Source organism: Cydia pomonella, unplaced genomic scaffold, assembly GCF_033807575.1.
Source record: "Cydia pomonella isolate Wapato2018A unplaced genomic scaffold, ilCydPomo1 PGA_scaffold_210, whole genome shotgun sequence".
NCBI classification, from domain to species: domain Eukaryota; kingdom Metazoa; phylum Arthropoda; class Insecta; order Lepidoptera; family Tortricidae; genus Cydia; species Cydia pomonella.
The window spans coordinates 377,878-398,206 of NW_026907850.1; the positions used below are offsets into that span (position 1 = coordinate 377,878).

General features: G+C 38.9%; 1 protein-coding gene across 1 annotated transcript in view; it reads left to right on the forward strand.

The window, feature by feature from the left end:
• Nucleotides 1–16,145, forward strand: part of LOC133533897 (uncharacterized) — a 73,820-nt gene extending 57,675 nt beyond the window's left edge. The window contains exons 2-5 of the mRNA XM_061872981.1: nucleotides 10,606–10,691; nucleotides 12,491–12,636; nucleotides 13,630–13,790; nucleotides 14,378–16,145. Of these exons, the coding sequence (XP_061728965.1) occupies nucleotides 10,606–10,691; nucleotides 12,491–12,636; nucleotides 13,630–13,790; nucleotides 14,378–14,483 (499 nt within the window). The 3' untranslated portion in view covers nucleotides 14,484–16,145. The remainder of the gene's footprint in view (nucleotides 1–10,605; nucleotides 10,692–12,490; nucleotides 12,637–13,629; nucleotides 13,791–14,377) is intronic.
• Nucleotides 16,146–20,329: the final 4,184 nt, after the last annotated feature.

Genomic DNA, 20,329 nt, shown 5'->3' on the forward strand with positions numbered 1-20,329 from the left:
TGGATTAAACAAAATTATAGACAGTTAGTTATTTTACAAGGAGGTTCGATTTCCATAGAATCTACTTTCGACTATTAGTTTGCGCTAAATTGATAGAAAAACTATGTTTCATACAGAAATCACGCAAAAAACGTTAAATTTTTCCAACAAAGTAACACCAAAATAACGTTTTTTGCGTGGTTTTTGTATGAAACATAGTTTTTCTATCAATTTAGCGCAAACTAATAGTCGAAAGTAGATAGATGCGCACATATTTATGTAGTAATAGTGTGTAATGACTTCATAAAACGCAATCGTTTTTTGTATGGTATGCGAACCACCTTAAAATATTTTTGGTGGGTTCCTTATTCCTATGGTAACCAAGCTGTGTTGTTATAGGTATGTATGTGACCACCCTGCATAGACTGATTGTATGCAGGGGGGAGGGGTCACCTCTCTATGCAGTTGACTGTACATATTATATTTGGCTACTTGATGCCTGTTTACTCAGAAATCAGTTATTTATGAAGTTCTTTGGAAATAAATATACTTTCGCTTTTAACTTGATTATGATATAATTAGGTAACTCAAAGTTTTAATTATTATAATTATATCATAATAAGTTTTTAATGCGTATTTTAATTGAAGATTAATTACTGAACCTTGTAACACATAAATACAACTAATGGAAAATAATGCTTGTTAATTAATATAATCACCAAGTAGGTACCTATGTTGTTTTAAAGTGAGCCTTTAATATGTTTTAAGTTTCGTAAAGAGTAAAATCAACTACTCTTTATAATATCAACGAATATAAAAATAAAAAACCGGCCAAGAGCATGTCGGGCCATGCTCAGAGTAGGGTTCCGTAGTTACTCTTCCGTCACAATAAGCTAAACTGGAGCTTAAAGTATGGTAGATTGTTAACCAAGGGATGAACTGTGGGTGTACGTCTTTTTACTATGAAGGGGAAACTTTTTGCGATAACTCAAAAACAGATAAACTGATCATATCCGCTATAGTTTTCATTTAATGTCTTTCTTAAGCTCTACTTCTAAGATTTTTTTTCATATTTTTTGGACCTATGATTCAGAAGTTAGAGGGGGGGGGGGACACATTTTTTTCTTTCGGAGCAATTATCTCCGAATATATTCACTTTATCAAGAAATGTTTGTTAAAGACCCCTATTAGTTTTGAAAGACCTTTCCAACGATATCCCACACTGTAGGGTTAAAGCAAAAAAAAATGTTCACCCCCACTTTCCGTGTAGGGGAGGTACCCTAAAAAAAATTAAATTTTTAGATTTTATTGTACGACTTTGTCGGCTTTATTGATTTATATATCCATGCCAAATTTCAGCTTTCTAGCAATAACGACCACGGAGCAAAGCCTCAGACAGACAGACAGACAGACAGACAGACAGACGGACATGGCGAAACTATAAGGGTTCCTAGTTGACTACGGAACCCTAAAAAATGTGGAGTTGCAAATAATGTAACAGAAATAAGAATGAATAATGTAAATGAATGTTACTTAAGAGCTCTTCCTTATATTCCGGACATCTTAAAAATACACCCGCGTGTTTTTTGATGATTAAAAAATAGTTGTCAAGATAGAGCTGTGATTAATTTTTTTCTGTAATGGTATTTATGATCATGTTAATGTAAAAATTCCATACTTTGGAATGTGAATGGTATTTATTTCACATTTTCCCTCATAAGTAAAATTTTATTCGCTATGAAAAAAAAGTTTTGTAATGTTCAATTTAAGCTCTTTCAAATGATATCTGACTGACCTAGTAATTAGACTTTGAAATTTTGCCCCCTCTTTATATTGGGCATTTTCCATAATTAATAAAAAATACACTTCCAACGTGTCTGGATTAACGTTGTTCATATTATAACTATTCCAAATTTCAAATCGATAGCTCAAGTAGTTCTCGAGATATTGAGCAATGTAACAGACAGACGGACGGACAGAGTCGCACCATAAGGGTTCCTTTTGTACCTTTTTGGCAAGGCTTGGAAACCGGTTAAATTTCCAAACCGTTATCATGTACCTTTTACCTTTTAATTTCGGTTTCGCTCGAATAACCGTTATTTTTAAATCGGTTTTTATGAGAACAGTTCTCGTCAAATTAACCGGTTTGAGCTATAAAAACCGGTTTCTTCCTTTGTCGGTGTCTATGTTTACATGTCACATCACCAGGCCGGCCGACCGTTTCATCACTCGTTGGATAAACCGTTTTTTTAAAGTTTCAATAAAGTTCTTAAAATGTTCGTGTTCATTATAAAAGTTTGAAAAAAAACCGATATAAACCGGTATTTTATAAACCGGTTCCAAGCCTTGCTTTTTGGTATGGAACCCTAAAAAATCTAATTAGGTAGGTATCTATATGTTTTATGTAAGTTTGGCTTCTAAATTCGGTGGTGACCTAGAGAACTACTAGATTAGCATATTCTCATGGCAAATGTCGCAATGTGTGAGATAAATAAAAGCAATCGTATCGTTTTATAATGAATAGGTATCTGTTTCCTGATATATGTTAAATAGGCAATAGGGGGACTACTACTTTTAAACTTTATCATTTTTAGTGAAGTGCGATAATTAGCACATTACGTAACTATGTCGACAATTTAAACGCCCATGTGTACTGTAAAACGTTGTATGATACATGTCGATTTAAAACACTCCCTTCAGTCGTGTTTTAATTTTTTGCACTTGTATCGTAATGTACTATTAAATCACTATTATCGAAAAAATGCTACACAGCCTATTGGTAAGCGCTCTATAAAGAGGCTAATGTAAAATTAACTCTCTTCACGCTTCACAACTGATGAACCGATTTAGATGAAATGCGGTTGGTATGGAGGTAGTTTGAGTCCCAGGAAAGGATCTAGGATAGTACTTATAATGGTAAGTAATATTTATTATCCAATACGACGCGCACATACAAGAAATCTTTCACTGTCCATGCCGTTAAGTTATGGAACGAGATTCCGGTGTCCGTGAGGTAATCCCAATCTGTAGCATCACTCAAGGAGAAGCTTAAAAAAATTGTGGCTTTCCGATACTTTGGTTACGACTTCCTAGTTCCATTGAGTACTTCTACTTTTTTAATTTCCTTTACTTTTCTGGTTCGAATTCATATCTATTTATATTATATATTGAATATTTATTTATGTTATATATATATGTATGCATTATTTTATGGTTATTTTTCTATCTATGTATATTTGTATCAATGTGTATTCAAAACGTGCATTTCATTAATTTCAGTGATTGTACACTTTTCTTTGTGTTTGTCATTCATTCACCGTTACTTCTGTTTTACTAATTTCCTCAAAGGTTAACTGCAAGAGATCCCATACAGGGATAAGTTCGCCTTTGTAGTATTTAAGTTACTCTGTAACTGTGTTTTTCGTGTTTTTATTTCTATGTACACTAAAGTATATACATACATACAACATACATATATTGTGTATAGAAAGTAGATAGTAAATTAGTTATAATACATATAGCCAAATATTGTACGCCTTTGTAAGGCACAATATGGCGATCATGAACCTGTCATTACCTAAGACCTTTGTAAACTCATAACCAACTAATACCTCATACCATTTTGATTTTTTGAAATGATCCCTTAAGGAGTTGAAAATGTATGTTCACATTTTCGTCATATACTTAAGTAGGTAGTTAGTTTACAAATCATGAAGTGCAAAAGTGATATCTTTGAAGTCGTTGACACCCGGACGAAGTATAATAAGAAATTACGTAAATAATAAAGTGCAGTTTGAGTCACACCAGCTGCGACCCAACGGTCCTGCAACGGCCCGTCTCGCGTCGCTGCCTACGGCATGTGCTACTGAACCTTACTATTTGACATACAAACACAATGAGACGATATTCTTGTAAATGGTTATCATATCTAGGTTTTTGAACGTGTTATGGTTTATTTATGTTTACATTAAATATAGCAGTTGAAATAGTACATTAGTACAGAGGCCGGGACGAAAGGGATTAGGGCAAAGGGAAAGGGAACCCCATATTTCCCGCCGAGGTATCTATAGTGCTTTTCTCAAACATGCAATGAAATAATAATAAAAATAGGATGATGCTGATAATTGTTTCATGTCCTAAAGGGATACGTTGTTCAGTGCGTGGGGTCTTGAAGGGGAACAAAAAATTTGATTATTTTGGCGCTACGACGCAAGCCATTACGCTTTTTCTTATTTTTTTTCTTTTGAGTTTTTTTATTATTACTTTGGGGTTTCCTACAGGGGAACAAAACCCTGAAATAACAATAATTAAACACAATATATATATATATATATATAAAAGAGGACTTTTCCGGCCTCGGCCTGCAAGATTTTTATGATATTCCATTAACGACCTCTTGCCCTAGCCGCACCTGAAACGTCATACTTTGCGGCCTATTATAAGGAACATAACATCAATATTTCATTGGATGTTTGAGAAAAATAATTTTAATGTGGCAACATCATTGCGTTACCCCGATTAATACAGGGGTAGTTGGGAATAGTACATTACGATACAAGTGCGAAAAATAGGAAATTCGAAACGAGTGGCGATAAATTAAAACACGACCGAAGGGAGTGTTTTAAATCGACACGAGTTGCGAATTACCTATTCGCACATGTATCGTACAACGTTTTACAGTACATATGGCCCTTTAAATGTTCGACACAGTAACATAATATGCTACTTCTCGCACTAGTGCTATAAAGTAGCCCCATATGTACTGTAAAATAACATTATACCTACTACTTGCAACACGGTAGGTAGTGAGGACACTGAGCAAGTTGGACATACTCGTTCACTTGAGTCGAGGTAGTCAAAGAACGAAAGTCACATCGTGAAGGATCGGTCAGATCAGGGTACCTGCAAGTACCTCCATTGTTGTATTAGTAATAGTTAGGGTAACCAAGCGAGAAGTAGCATCACAAACGTAGCCTATCTACGCTACATCTGTCGGCGCCGAAGTATAGTTACGAGTTACAATACTGGTCATACCCCCAAGCAAGTAATGGACAGCTTTCTTTCTTCTCAAACCGCATCAGAGTTGGCATTCGGCTCGACTGTGTGTTGATGCTTTTAAGATTTGGCTTGGTACCGACTGTAAGCACATCATGATATCAAGATGTCAGTTGCTAGCGCGTATAAAAGCGTAAAAAATATATTTTTTATTTATTCTTCTTGAAGTCGGTTATTTTTTTAAGCTTATTTTTTCTTCACATAGCTAAGTTATGTTCCTAACGCTCTACTAAGCTTCCATAATAGGCAAACATACCAACGTACAATAACACCCGTGCACCGTTACTTCTCCGGGCGGACTTCCCGTCGTAATTCTAACTGGATTACGTATACATACCTTGTAATCTATACTTTATCAATAAAGCCGTATCTTGTTGGATGGTCGCGTCCGTTTCGTCTTTAAGATTTTTTTTTTTTTTTATACTACGTCGGTGGCAAACAAGCATACGGCCTGCCTGATGGTAAGCAGTGTCCGTAGCCTATGTACACCTGCAACTCCAGAGGAGTTACATGCGCGTTGCCGACCCTAACCCCACCCCCCTCGTTGAGCTCTGGCAACCTTACTCACCGACAGGAACACAACACTATGAGTAGGGTCAAGTGTTATTTGGCTGCGGTTTTCTGTAAGGTGGAGGTACTTCCCCAGTTGGGCTCTGCTCTAGATCTGGAATGACATCTGCTGTGCTGTGCCCTACCACACAAGGCGAGATGACATTCACATTGCCCATACCTCTCTTTTGGACGTAGTTTAAGGACATACCCGGGTCCAAAAATCCAAAGATCTGCGGTATCTACTTTTATACGAATATAAATGGTACCATATCTTCCGCGATTATTGCAAAAAATATGTTACGAGTTTATATCACAGATCAGAAATCAGAAATCATTTATTGCGAGCCATGGTACATAGTTATTACATTTAAATTATAGAAACACATGGCACCCTGAAAAGGGCATTTATGAACATTATGTTTAAATACATATAAGTATAATATATTATAATTATTATTTTACTTAACCTATGGATTAGATCCAGAACGCTGACGTATTTGCCGACAACATGACACTTTTGGAAGTTGTTGAAGAACTTGGAAGAGATCCCTTGAAGAGATAAGTTCGCCTTTGTACTTAGCTTTTCCTAATTGTAAGTTCCTTTTATTATGTGTTTTTTTACAATAAAGAGTTTGCTACTACTACTACATTTTTAGGGTTCCGTAGCCAAATGGCAAAAAACGGAACCCTTATTTCCTTTGTAAACTATCTAGCCCGCTCATACATAATTATAAAGTAACATTTATTTTAACTAAATTGTTATTTACCTGTAACTTGACATAATTTAATTTCATTGTAATCTAATATTTACTTAGGTATTTGTATAATTTATAATTCATTTTTTTTTCTTTTTTTTATTTTCTTTTATTATAGGACATTATTACACAAATTGACTAAGTCCCACAGTAAGCTCAATAAGGCTTGTGTTGAGGGTACTTAGACAACGATATATATAATATATAAATATTAATAAATACTTAAATACATAGAAAACACCCATGACTCAGGAACAAATATCCATGCTCATCACACGAATAAATGCCCTTACCAGGATTTGAACCCGGGACCATCGGCTTCGTAGGCGGGGTCACTACCCACTAGGCCAAACTGGTCGTCTTTTTTTTTAAGTTGTTTATTTATTAAGTTGACATTGTATGCGTTTTGGGGTCAACTTTAAGCCCGCAAGAGTTTGTTACAAAAAAAAAATCCTACTCTGCATTAGTTTTTTGACTACATTTAGTAAGTCTATAAGTTCATTAATTGACTACTTATATGTGACATTATCTATGAAAAGGGCTTACGCCATTATCAACGATGCTCCCATATTATAAACAACGCCGCGCTACGTAGTGCGGCGTAAGCGCCATCGACAATAAGGTCCCTTTTCATAGATATGTCACATATGTAATTCAATAAATTAAAAGATATTTATCTACACACGTATCATAAACCCTCTATGATATGTTCAAAAACCGAAAATTACGGCCACACGTAAAACTCGCTTTCAGTTTGTTCCATAAACTCACACTCGTATTTTAATGCCTTTCATTATGTACCAGTAACAAACATATCATAATTAGAGGCAGGTAAAGAAAACAAATACCTAAAAAAATAGAAGCGAACGATTTCGGTTTAATTTTCCCTTAATTCTAACAGATGCGTGTAGAAAATTGAGATAAAATTGTAAGAAACGCTTGTTTTAGTCTGAGATTAGATTTCTCACGCTAAACGTAGGGTATATTGGGCTGATGACCGGTTGAAATTGCCGACTTATTAAATTATGTGCATGGTGCAATTTTGAGAGCGAATGGAACGAATGATGAATGAATAATTGGCCTCACACGGATAGGTAAAAATTTGGATTTAACAACCGGAGACGCCATTAAGATTATTTATTTATTATTTAGTTTCTGAATTTTTAAATTTTATTATTATATTGTATATTTGTATAGACTATTGTAGGTACCTGAATATTTCTACGCCGATGCATGCCGGCAGAATATGCTGACCTAACACCCTCTACTCACCAACATTGTACCATATTCTCAGAAATAAATGATTGATTGATTGATTGAAGAGCTTACCCTGTCGAAAACCTCGGCCAATGGTCATATGTATTGTATGGATGTACGTTACGTACAAATAGCCATACATTTGGCGTGCCCCTCCCCTGCAAAACTCGGCAGACTGTTTTGTACAGAACATTACAGACAAGACGTCTTCAATACTATTAGAAGTATTAGAACAAATTAAATTATGTTTAGAAAATATTTTAATTTGTTTTTATTTCAAGTAGAAACACTACTATATAAATTATAAATGGAAATAAATGTCATATACTAAGAAAAACCCCCCGTGACTCCGGTGGCCGAGTGGCTCAGGCACCTGCCGCGATAGCAGAGGACGCTGGTTCGATTCCAGCCTGGGGCACTGGAGGCCTTGGTCACTTTTTCTTAGTATATGACATTTATTTCAGTTTAAGACGTCTTCAGTTGTTAAATCCTCCAAGGGTAAAAATAAAGACGTATGGATATATTTACGCTACTGCAGCGCCTCAGCAATGTTTGCGTACGCGCACACGGAGGGGTTTGGCGCGGTGATTCGTAAACGTATCGCATCACTCATGCGCAGGGTGCGCGGGAGCCACAACACCATCCTGAGGGTCATAAGTGAGAAAACGGACTGCCCCATTCTGGGACACTGGGTTCGAACGCATGCGCAAGTGCCGGGTGTTCCAGGGGGGGCAGATACTTAAACTAAATTATTATTATTGTTATTTATTACTTTTTTTGGCATGTACACAATACTAACATACTCGTAGCTTAAGTGTTATGTAATTATTATTAATACTCACTCTATGGATTCTGTCTGAAATAAACGAATTTTATTTTTTATTTTTATTTTTAATGTATACTTATTTAATTATACATTTAAAACATTGCTAACTGGAGGTCAATTCTAATTTAACAATTTGTTATGGCTTCGAACTGGTTTTGACACGACCTTGTCGATCGTCTTGGTGATGGCGTGCATGACACGCACGGCTATGTATTAATTTCGCATGCACTAATCAGCGTGAGTGATCTTCAAGGCCGTATAAAATAAGATCAAAACCGTAACAAACAAGGCGCTATATTTGGAATTGGGCTCGTCTACTTTTTTGTCAAAATATTTTTTTCCCAACATAAGGTAAAAGTACTAGTGCTCGACGCTGCACTAGTACTCGACATGGGCACTTTATGTCAAAGTGACAAGGATGAAGTTCGAATACAGAAAAATCTTCGTTGTTCAAATTTAACCTATATTTCCATGAAATAAAGTGCCCATGTCGGTGACTAGTGCAGCGTGGAGCACTAGTACTTCTACCTTACGTATCGCACTTAGCTCTAAATTTAAACAAGATAACATTATTAGCAACACTAATATTTATTACGAAGACATGTTTGAAAGAAATCTGTATTTGCTTATGCTATTTGCCAATCGCAGACTTACTAATTTGAGAGGAGATTTCACTTATATATGTAAACAACCTGTCGTTGCCAAACTTCGACGACATTGGGTTTGTATTGGACCTTATTGTGTAAACTAAATATTTACTAAAACACGTAGGTAAACATTAAGTAACAACATTACAATAAGTTGTATTTTCATTTCACAACACATACACACTCGCATGTTAAATTGAATATTGTCAAATTGCATGGTAATACCTATTGCAGTAAAACGAGATATTTTGCAGACACCGTATTTATCCCTATTTATCAAAAAAATAATAATTTAGTGTCACATCCTGTATAAAATTTAATTTTTACAAAGTTCATCAAAATCACTATTTTGATCGTTTAAACTATATGTCTGCCTTCCGCATAGGGAGGGGGTAAAAATGAAAGGTAAAAAAAAAGGAATACAGCTGAAAATTTAACTGGAAGGAAAAAATGTATTAATGTGGCGAATATTATGGACGATGATGGTTGACACGTTGGCGAATGATACCTAAATTTTGAACCGTTTACTTATACAAGTAAACGGCGGTATAAGTAAACTTTTGCTGCACTATGTATTCATTTTGTTTAAAATGTAATGTACCTATCTTACCTTATATTAAGTATAAGCTTAAAATTTAAGATAATTATGGTATACCTTGTCATCAATGGAAGAGCGGAGCCTTCTGGCACAATATTTTTTTTTTTTAAATAATTCAATAATATATATATAATATATAGATACTGGCAGCATTTCCTCGCTGTATTGCAAGACTAATTCTTTGAGCGAGTATTTGTTTTACTTAAAAGAAGGCTCTTGTTTTGGTTCTAGTTAAAACCTGTTGTGTACCAATAAATCATTTTTCATTTTTTAATTTTCATTTTTTCAATAAGTAATATACCTACATTAGAAAATCCGGCTCGAAGGACCATTTTCATTGTAATGGCTTAATGGTGCACCACAATTTGGTCCCCGCCGAACAGGGCCGGATTTAGGGGAGGGCAGCCGGGGCTACAGCCCCGGGGCCTCCACAAAAGAGGGGCCCCCACAATAGAGACTTCGGAAAATTTACCATTTTATTTGGAAAATAAATTGGGGCCAGGGGGCCTCCACGTCTTTATTGCCCGAGGCCTCAAGACCTCTAAATCCCGGCATTGCCGCCGAATGCTAAAGGTACAAGTTGGAACCCGACCGCAGACAGCAGCAGCTGACGACATGTTGCTGCGACATCTCTGCTTTCTAGAGTTAGACCAAAATAATTCTGCAACGATTTTGATAGCACCCGTAAACTTCTATGAAATTTACACATTAAAATAACACTTGCACTGCGTATGCTACCGAATCGTTGCAGACTTATCTTGGTCTATATATTTCTATGAAATAACATTCTTAGTTAGCAACATGAAGCTACTAAGTATAGACTGTATGCTACACGCTATCTACATTATTTGCAAATGGCGGACGACCTATTGATATTGCAATATGTAAGAGGCTCTTTATCAGATTTTATTAATATTTCGTTTTCTTCTTTTTCAGGTCGAACAAATATCTGCAGAAGTCGGCGATAACTAGAGTATGCGCTGTAGGGGGATTCTTCATATCAATACCTGTGTTTTTAACAGGTTAGTATAATTTTATTTTACTTTTGTTTACTAAGTAGTTTACTTAAGCTGGCCACACTAGGGTATGCCTGCGCAGTTTTGCCAACTGCACCTGCAGGTAAAACGGAGCGTGTGTGGCATTCGACAGTGCAGTTTCCTATACAGCTTTACCTGTGCCGTTGAACTGTACAGGCAACACTGCGCAGGCATACTCTAGTGTGTATGGCCACCTTTACTTACGAAGGGAGGCGCATAGCGGCATCTGTCATAGACTATGGGGACCATGTGCGTTGGAGGGCCTGGCATCTTGCGGCCTGAATCGGAAATGTACACTGTACATTGACACTTCACGCCAAAGCAAATGCTGCCATCTACAGTTCACGTGCGTTTTCATGTGCATTGTAGGTTCTGCCATCTTGTGGGCTATAATGGAAACTTAAACGGGGGACTCCTGTGCTGACCCCCAAAGTTCATACACGTTCCTTATCATCATCTCGCCATAGACTAGACTTTTTAGTTACAGGCCGTTTATACAAATAATGCGATAAAGTATTGTGGCCCTAGTGAAAAAGGGTACAAGTCTCTGGCAGTTTAGGTGTATAAGGGCATAAGTATTACGTGGAACTTACACCCCTTTACACCTGCGCTGCCAGAGACTTGTACCCTTTTTCACTAGGGCCACAGGTATATACCATCAAAAAGAATTTGAAATATAGGTGTATTGTCAAAGAAAACTTTGTAATTGATCTTTATCTATATTAATTGGCCTATAATCTAATAGATCATATGCCAAAGGTATGGCGGCATCGTTTCGAGCGCACCTTTGGCCTATGCTATATTAAATGGCGCCACTTTTTGATATTTAACAAATTTAACACATATCAGTGAAAGAAGAGGGATCAAAGTCAAATGGCATTCTAAAAGTTTTAATTATGTGTCGAAAGATGGCAGTAAATTTACTGTGGCTACAAAGTTTTCTTTGACAATCCACCTCTATTTCAAATTAGAGTCTGTTAGGAAAGAGAAGAGTCGTGGAATGTATTGGGCCCCACATTCCACGATTCTTCTCTTTCCGCACAGACTCTATCTTTAATACCACTATATGGATATCCCAAGATCAGAATTAAATAAATAATTGAATTAAAAGTCCCCAAATGAATGAAGAATGAAAATGAATGAATGATGAAGTGTTAATGAGTCGAAAATGTTCGTTCACAGTCTAATACGGACGTCAATAGGGATCGTGCGCGTTGGAGGGTCTGCCATCTTGTGGTCTGAATCGGAACCAAAAACGGGCACATTTACACGTCAAGTGTTTTCTTGTGCATAGTAGGTTCTGCCATCTTGTGGGCTACATCGGAACAAAAAACATCACATTTACGCCTCGCGTCAAAAATCTGACGGCTCCTGTGCTGCCTCCTATAGTTCATGCACGCTCCCTATGGGGCATTATCGTTGACATTGGTATAAGTAAGACTGTCAAACAGTCCACCAGGATCCCTTAGCTTTATCCCCCAGTTCCTATTTCACCAAAATCTTCCAAGGCATCAGGATAGGGGATCCTGGTGAACAAAACGGACTCTGTAGTACGGAACAGGGTTATAGTTTTCAAAACCATGGGTGTTTTTCCGAGCCTTGCTGTTTAAACATTGATTAGTGTATTGCAAGTTCATACGATTCATACGCAAAACGTAGCAAATGAAACACGCATTAAAAACTAATCAATGTATAAACACACCCCATTTTCTATTCTGTGTTTGTGCTAAATGATTTCTATTTATATTTCTACCTCATATTGACCTTACCTAATTTTCCTCCAGGGATTATCCTGTACACATTCATCCAGTTCCACTCCACGCCTGCAATAGTAACGTCAGTGTTCATCGGAGTCGGCATCATATTTTGCGGCTGCGCGATGGTACACAACGTCTTCGTGTGGCAGAAGGAGAAGACTAACCTAGTCAAGGTATGAACTGTCTCTGTCTCTCCGGGATTTGCTGCCTCATACCAGGCGTGGGGATCACCCATCAGGGGCAAATGGGGCTATACTATACCTTCGTAGTAAGTAGTAGTAAGTCTCAAAGTAGTGTAGTTCTTCAACTACATTAGCAATAGTTGCTCCAAGAGCCTTCAGGGTTAGCCGTACACAATGAAACAGCATTCTGGGTAGCATTTTAGACGCTATAGGGAATATTAGGCGAAACTCTACCCTCTACTCTACACTACCACAATCCATCACAATCTGAGGGTCTACCGCGAAACTAGAAAATGGAAATTACGTTATTTAACCTCTCCTATCACTCTTGCATATTCGAGCGATGAAGAGGCAGATAACTAATTTTCGCGTTTCCCGGTAGGCCCTTTTTAAACAAACCGCCTTCATGCATCAATGTCATATTTTATTATCTGTGAAAACTTGTCAAAAACAGTTTAAGGCAGTATGTATAAGATAGTTTATGGTTTACGAAAGGTGCTATTGCTGCACCCTGGCGGCAAAACATTGCAGTAATACTCCCTAAGACTTAACATTGGTTGGATATCCTTCCTAAGTAATTTTGTTGATGCACAAAATATGACCCTGACTGATGTCATTGCCACTTTTCTGCAGAATGATTCTCATGAAATTAACACTTAAACGTTGTATTTTTTAGCAGCTATGTTGCTACTAATAAGGTTTACTGCTGAACAAGTTACTTAGGTATAAGGACATCCAGCCTAAGTTAAGTCTTCGGGAGTTTACCTGCGATTCCTTTCAAATTCTTGTTCAAACTGTAAATATCTTAATTTTACTAGTAACGGGAGTACCAATGTGTAGTGAGCGCGACTAGGCTTATACGCTCCACTAACCTCTCGTACCGTGATTCTTTTTTCAAATACTTTCCGCGTACTCAGATCCGGTATACGAGCGCTTAAGTGTTTAATTGATCAGTTTTTAATTAAAGTACAACATTGTTTTCAGGCGTTTCGTTCAGACATAAACACGTCTCAGAATCAGACGTCCAATGGTATCGTGATGAACGGGCACCTCAACAACAGCGGCGCTGGCAACCTTAGCTTCCACCGGCAGGCGCCTTATTCGCACCCCATCACCCTGCTGCAGCAGGGACCTTATATTATTAGGTGAGTTATTACAGGAACACACCTTAACAGACGTCCAACGGGATCGTGATGAGGCACCTGAACAACAGCGGCGCTGGCAACCTTAGCTTCCACCGGCAGGCGCCTTATTCGCACCCCCTCACGCTGGTGCAGCAGGGACCTTAGGTATATCATAAGGTAAGTTATCACAAATAATTGGGCCAAGACAAGAGCTTTTTGCCTCCTTTTTATACGCATTCCCCATACAGTCTCAAGCACTGCATTTAGTAAATCATCATCATCGCGACATCACCTCGCGTTGTCCCGGCATTTTGCCACGGCCCATGGGAGCCTGGGGTCCGCTTGACAACTAATCCCAAAAATTGGCGTAGGCACTACTTTTACGAAAGCTATTGCCATCTGACCTTCATCTATATCGGTTTACAGGCAGAGCCACCATTTTATTGGTTAATGTGATATACCCATAGATATTTTCATTCACTCATTCAACTTCAGTCGTGCCAGCTTTCGTGAATCGACCTGTAAGACCTGCGCCATTGGGGTTGACAGGACGCACACAGAGATGGTTTAAAATCACAAAGTTTGACAACCTATTCATCTTTTTACAGACCACCGACGAGCACGCCGCCGGGCGAAGGCGCGGCGACGCCCGGCGTGCCGACCGCCACCATCGACCTCAGCCATGACGCACACGAACTCAGCACTCTTGTCTGAAGCCTTCTGGATAACGCTTACAAGTACTGACCGGCATAAGACGAAGGCAGAGCGTTCAGAGTTAGGATTTAGAAACGTTAATGTTTTCCTACCAGCTAATACGATTCACACGAACTTAGCACTATCATCTGAGCCTTATGAGAGTATATAGGCTGAAGCTAACATCAGTGACATTTACCGACGACATACGAAAACCTCGTGCGATCTAACCCCTGATACGACAGAAATGAACAGTAGTGGAGACTCGACTGAGAGACTTTTGGACTCAGCGCTTGAGCTTAACTACCGACGACGTAAGACGAAGGCACAGCGTCAAGATCGAACAATCCTTGCCCCGACACGACAGAAACGAACAGTCTAGTGACTCATCTAGACTGAGAACCTTCTGGACGCAGCGTTTGGACTTCACTATCGACGACGTAGGCGAAGGCACAGCGTCAAGACTTCGTGCGTTTGCCCCGACAAGACAGGAACTAGTGAAGTCTCAAGTAGTTTGAGATCATAAGGCAATACGCAGCGATACCCTACGTCTAAGCCGTAATGATCGACCTCTACCACATAAGAGAAGAACTAACCAAATCTCATTTGACAGAAGCAGCGGATAGTGTCAAGCGCATGAGCAAGTTAATACTATGTCCCTTGTTCAATGTCCCTCAACGGCAAATTGTAAACTAGGTAAAAGGACTCAATAAGATCTGTCTTACCCTATTTAGTCTAGTAGACAGTCAGCGTCAAAAGTGAAGAACGTATCACATATCGGATCTGCGGTGGCAGCATGATTCCATTTTTATCACTTGTCACTATACCCGTCACTTTCGCGCTTACATACTTGTTAGAACGTGACAGCCATGGTGACAAATGATAAAAAGCCGACCATCTTAGCCCTACTGAACACGCTTAAGTGTTATAATCTTATACTAACTGTACAGACTACTTCGAAATATGTTTATACTTTTCACCTTATTATAATGGAATAAGTTGCAAAAGTGTAACCGTATCACCTGTTTGAGAAAGTGCAATGTATACTCTGATTAAATTAGAACCAAGGCCATGCGAATTTTTTACGCAATAACAAATATTAATACCTACGAATTGCGTATAATACCTTCCTTAAGCGTATACACTTGCCAAATAGAAATCCAGGAAAGGAGCCTCTTTGACAATTAAGTAACTAATTATTTCGGTAGCTCCTATGTAGTATTTACTACCTTTACATATATTTACACTCTAAAGTGTAAGGCCTGAGTGGACGCTCGAGTTGGGCGTGCAGCGGGGTGGGGCGTGCAGCGTGCATGTTAAACAAATGCAGACGTATAGGAGCGGCCGCAGTGCACGCTGCTCACGTCGCTTGTGAGCCCGACGCCACGCTGCACGCCCCGCCGAACGCTCCGCTTCGAGCGTCTACACAGGCCACACCAAGACATGAACCTCACTCATAGGCCCCTACTTAGCTACTCGACCAAGGTTCTATTTGGACGAGAAAACATAATAATAATCTGTATATTTTATGGTAGTTGTAAATATATTTCATCACAATATTATGTGATTTGCCATGTTTTGAGCTTTCAACTATTGTTTGCTTTGAATGACTGAGATGATAATTGAAATTTTGTGTGTTAGGATTGAGATTATTAATAATATATTAAATTAATGTTAAGATAATTTCTGTGTATTATTTCAATCCATCATATTTTTAACACGTTCACAGTCCAGTGCCCCATATATGTGTCACGATGAACTATCTTCACACGTCCGTGCTCCACATATGGGTCACAAAGATACGACCAGGTACGCACTTAGATCAGTATAACTTCGTACTGCATGATAATATAGGGATAATTCTTTTTTTTATGTAATAGGCAGCAAACGAGCAGACGAGCCGCCTGATGGGAAGCAGTCATCGCCGCCCATGGACATAAGCAACATCGGAGGAGCCACTTATGCGTTGCCAACCTTGCTTCTGGAAGAACCCCATGTCATAGCGCAAGGGAAACACCTCAGAAGGTAGCTCATTCCACAACTTGCACGTTCTGGGCAAAAACGAGCGAGATGCCCGCTTGGTCTTGGTTTTCCACGTGTCGAGAAAGTGAGGATGAACTTTTGGCGCGAGGTGCTGTGATAAAAACGCGATGGTGGCACCAATTCAAGAAGTTCTTCAGAACATTCCCCATTGTACAGACGGTAGAACAGGCACAGAGGGCCAACGTCTCTTCGAAGACTGAGAGGTTCCAAAACCGACTGTGAGATCGGGGTCACCAACAATACGAACTGCCCGACGTTGGATGGAGTCAAGTGGAAGTTGGTATTTCGGTGCTCTTGACCATAGGTGAGAACAGTACTCCATATGTGATCGAACTTGCGCTTTGTATAACGAAAGCCGGTGATCTGGTGTAAAGTAAATTTTTGGTCTATTGAGCACCCCGAGCTTCTTAGAGGCCAGTTTGGCTTTGAGTTCCAAATGATCCCGAAACTGGACTTCGTTCGTAATGTCGACACCGAGTATCCCGATAGTCTTATATAATAATATTTTTGGCTAGTTTTACAGCAGCATACAGAAAGTGAGTTATAATTCAAGTTCGTGCTTGTTATTTCCTTAGTGACCCATATGTGGAGCATATATGTGGACGTACGAGGAAACCTGCATACATGTAGTATGGGGACTGTTAACGTGTTAATCGTGGGTTAATTATATTCTTCCAAACTATTAAAGAAGACATTCTTGAAAAAAAGCTACTGGTACATCCTTTCTACATTTCCTATTTAAATGCCTGTACACACTGGATGCGTGTGCATAGACGTGCAGGTGCGCGTTGTAAGATACAGATCCAACATTTTAGCACACGCACACGTCGTAGCCGGTGTGCTCTGGCCTTAAATTGCATGAGATGTGAGAAGTATGTCTCAGTGGGTTTCTGCCTACGATAACGTGGCCAAGGACAGTAATTCAAATACAACAATTAATTTTACTTTTATTAAATATCTATTAAAAAGCTGAATCGTTATAAAACAAAGATAATGTGGCAGGTACACAAAACAATCCAACATAAAATAAATTAATGACCCTTTAGTTAAGTGTTGGTTAAGCCTCGGCTCCTGAGTCCTCTGCATTTAGAACTCCACTCACTTTTACAGATTCTTATAGGTAATGAAGTCGAAGCTCGAGTGACGAGTCCTTTTTAACTTGTTAGAGACCCGTGTCTTTTTAGAGACTTGAGCCCTTTTGAAATCTTAATATTTAGGTACAAAAAATGCAATTGACTTCGTGTAAAATTGTTGCGTAAGATATCAACGTCGTGACAGCCAGTGGCGGGGCAAGACCAACATTTTATGTGGGCAAGGTACGCTTAGCGAGGCCCTCTGGTGGCGCAAGAAATAACGAACATTTTTACGGTGTGTCCGAAATATAGGTCCTTATTTGAGGCGCGAGGCCCCTCGGACCGCGAGGCCGTAGGCTGTGGCCCACGTCGCCTACGCCTAATGCCGCCTCTGGTGACAGCGTACACGGGAGAGAACAATCTTACACCTGAGGATGCCGAAGACCGGGCAAAGTGGAGAAGATTAAGTAGGAAAGCGGACCCTGGTGCTAGTCCGGGAAAACGCTAGGTTGAAGACGAAGTATTATTGACTATTGAGATAAAACCTATAAAATTGTTAGACTCCGTTCTCCGTCCGAAGGATTCGGTTGCTTAACTCAATAAAGGACTTCGAATTCTTCAAATTTAGACTGAAAAGACTTAGTTTTCTACCAACACTACTTTTAGTTCAATTTGTCAGTAGATTTATTGATAAATACTATGTGCGCCTGCCATATTGTTATTAAGATTCCCTTTGAGAACTCATTCGCAAAAAAATCACGAAGAATGACTTCCACAGCTACACGAACAACTGGAACCATCCAAACTCCTTGGTAATCTTGCTCTAACTTTACTCCTCCGTCCAACATTGGTCCTTTTCGACCTTTTTGCCTTCTCAATCTTCCTACCTTTAGGACGTATATATAGTATCTTCACTACCTTCGTATCACAAATCATGGCTATTACTCGCTTCGCGTGATTTTTAGCTTTCCTCGTAAGATAAGTACGCTTAGGTAAATCGAGGTATTTACGTGATCTAGTTTTACTAATTGTATTTTTTGGTACACTGGATCCCGCATTGCTATCTCGTTGGCTATCCTCGCGCTGGTCTGCACTGTCTGCTGTAGAAATCTGGTCGAAATTCGATTGACTGTATGTCACGTTTATTTCTTGGTTCTCGATTTCAGCTTCCATTGCGCGTAAAAAATGTTAGTTATCGAAATTCTGTATGATTCTCAAAAACGCTAGATTGATAATGGCATTTTTATTTCGTTGTCATTATTTGTAGTGTATGTTTCGGCCAGTATTTTTTCGTCGATAAAAAGGATTTAAAACCTTTCTTATGGGTGTAGTGGTCAAAAATTATTTGCCTGAACCTGGTTTGTGCTAGAGCAGAAAATAATGTAAAAAAATCGGTCAGAATCCTTTTTACTACATCTACATTCAGCCCTTGCCGCTGTCCCTCGCCCTGCCGGTAATAATTCCTTAAATACTGCTGCAGGCAATGATATTATGTAACTATAGATAGGTTATACCAAAGAGAATTTGAAATAGAGGTGGATTCTCAAAGCAAAACTTTGTAGTCACGGTAACAACACGGTAGCCACAGTAAATTTACTGCCATCTTTCGACACATGATTAAAACTTTTAGAACGCCATTTGACTTTGATCCTTATTCTTTCACTTATACCTATGTGTTAAATATTAAACAGTAGCTCACTCCACCTCTATTTCAAATTCTCTTTGGTTATACTCATACATACGGAACAAAATACTTCCATTACATATTTATTTCTATACCTACGAAGAAATCTGCTATTTTTGATAAATTTTCGCTTTCCATCCATCTTTGTCATACTCGTTGTTAAACAGGCTGGTCTCTTTCTCTTTCGGTGTGCGGGAGCTCGTTAGCACGTGCACATCTGTCGCTTGCCCAGATGCGACTAAAAGAAACTTATAGGCTTTGAAGCGCTTACTTTGTGACAAATTGTACAATCTATCTTGAGTTATAATAAATCATTGGCTGCAGCATGATCGAGCTCGAGTGTAGGTTTACATACTGCTCCACCACTCATTTCGCTGTCGAGTTTAGTGGTGGGTCGTTGACGGTTTTGGCTTCAACGAAACGAAACGTTAACTTAGAAAACGTCAACTAGTTGAAAAACTAGTTGATTTCGTCAACTAGGTTTTTGCTTTAACTGAAGAGAAAAGGCATTCGCGTCAACGGAATGAAGTCAGTTGAATTGTCGATCAACGAAAGTATCTTTCAATGAACGTTGACTAACTCCATCTCGTTTTCGAGCCTTTGCTGTTGCGTCGTTCCTTCGCGCTCGCACTGGCGTCAAAGGAATCGGGTTGAGTTGAATCAATGAATGAAAGAAATGTTGATCTCAACTATACTGCCATGCCATTAGCTTAGCGTTCCATTTCGATTACGTCTGTACGTTAAAGTCGTCAACTAGTTGAGTCTGTTACACAGAAAGTTTCGTTCGTTGACGAACGAAGAACGTTTTATCAACTAGTTCGTTGAATCAACGACCACCACTAGTCGAGTTTCGGCAATGGCAGACGTCTTTCTCCTCCAGACGCTCGGCGAGTGCTGAGCCACGGAGAAGAATGTAAACACACTCTGCTCGCGCTACCGGTCCTTCGCATTCCGCACAAAAATCCGCTCTTTTGGGGAGCGCTGGGCAGCGCGAGTGGCAATGAGAACTATCGTATTTTCGTTTTCGTGTTTACACACTCGTTCTGCCGATTTTCCTGCTCACTTCG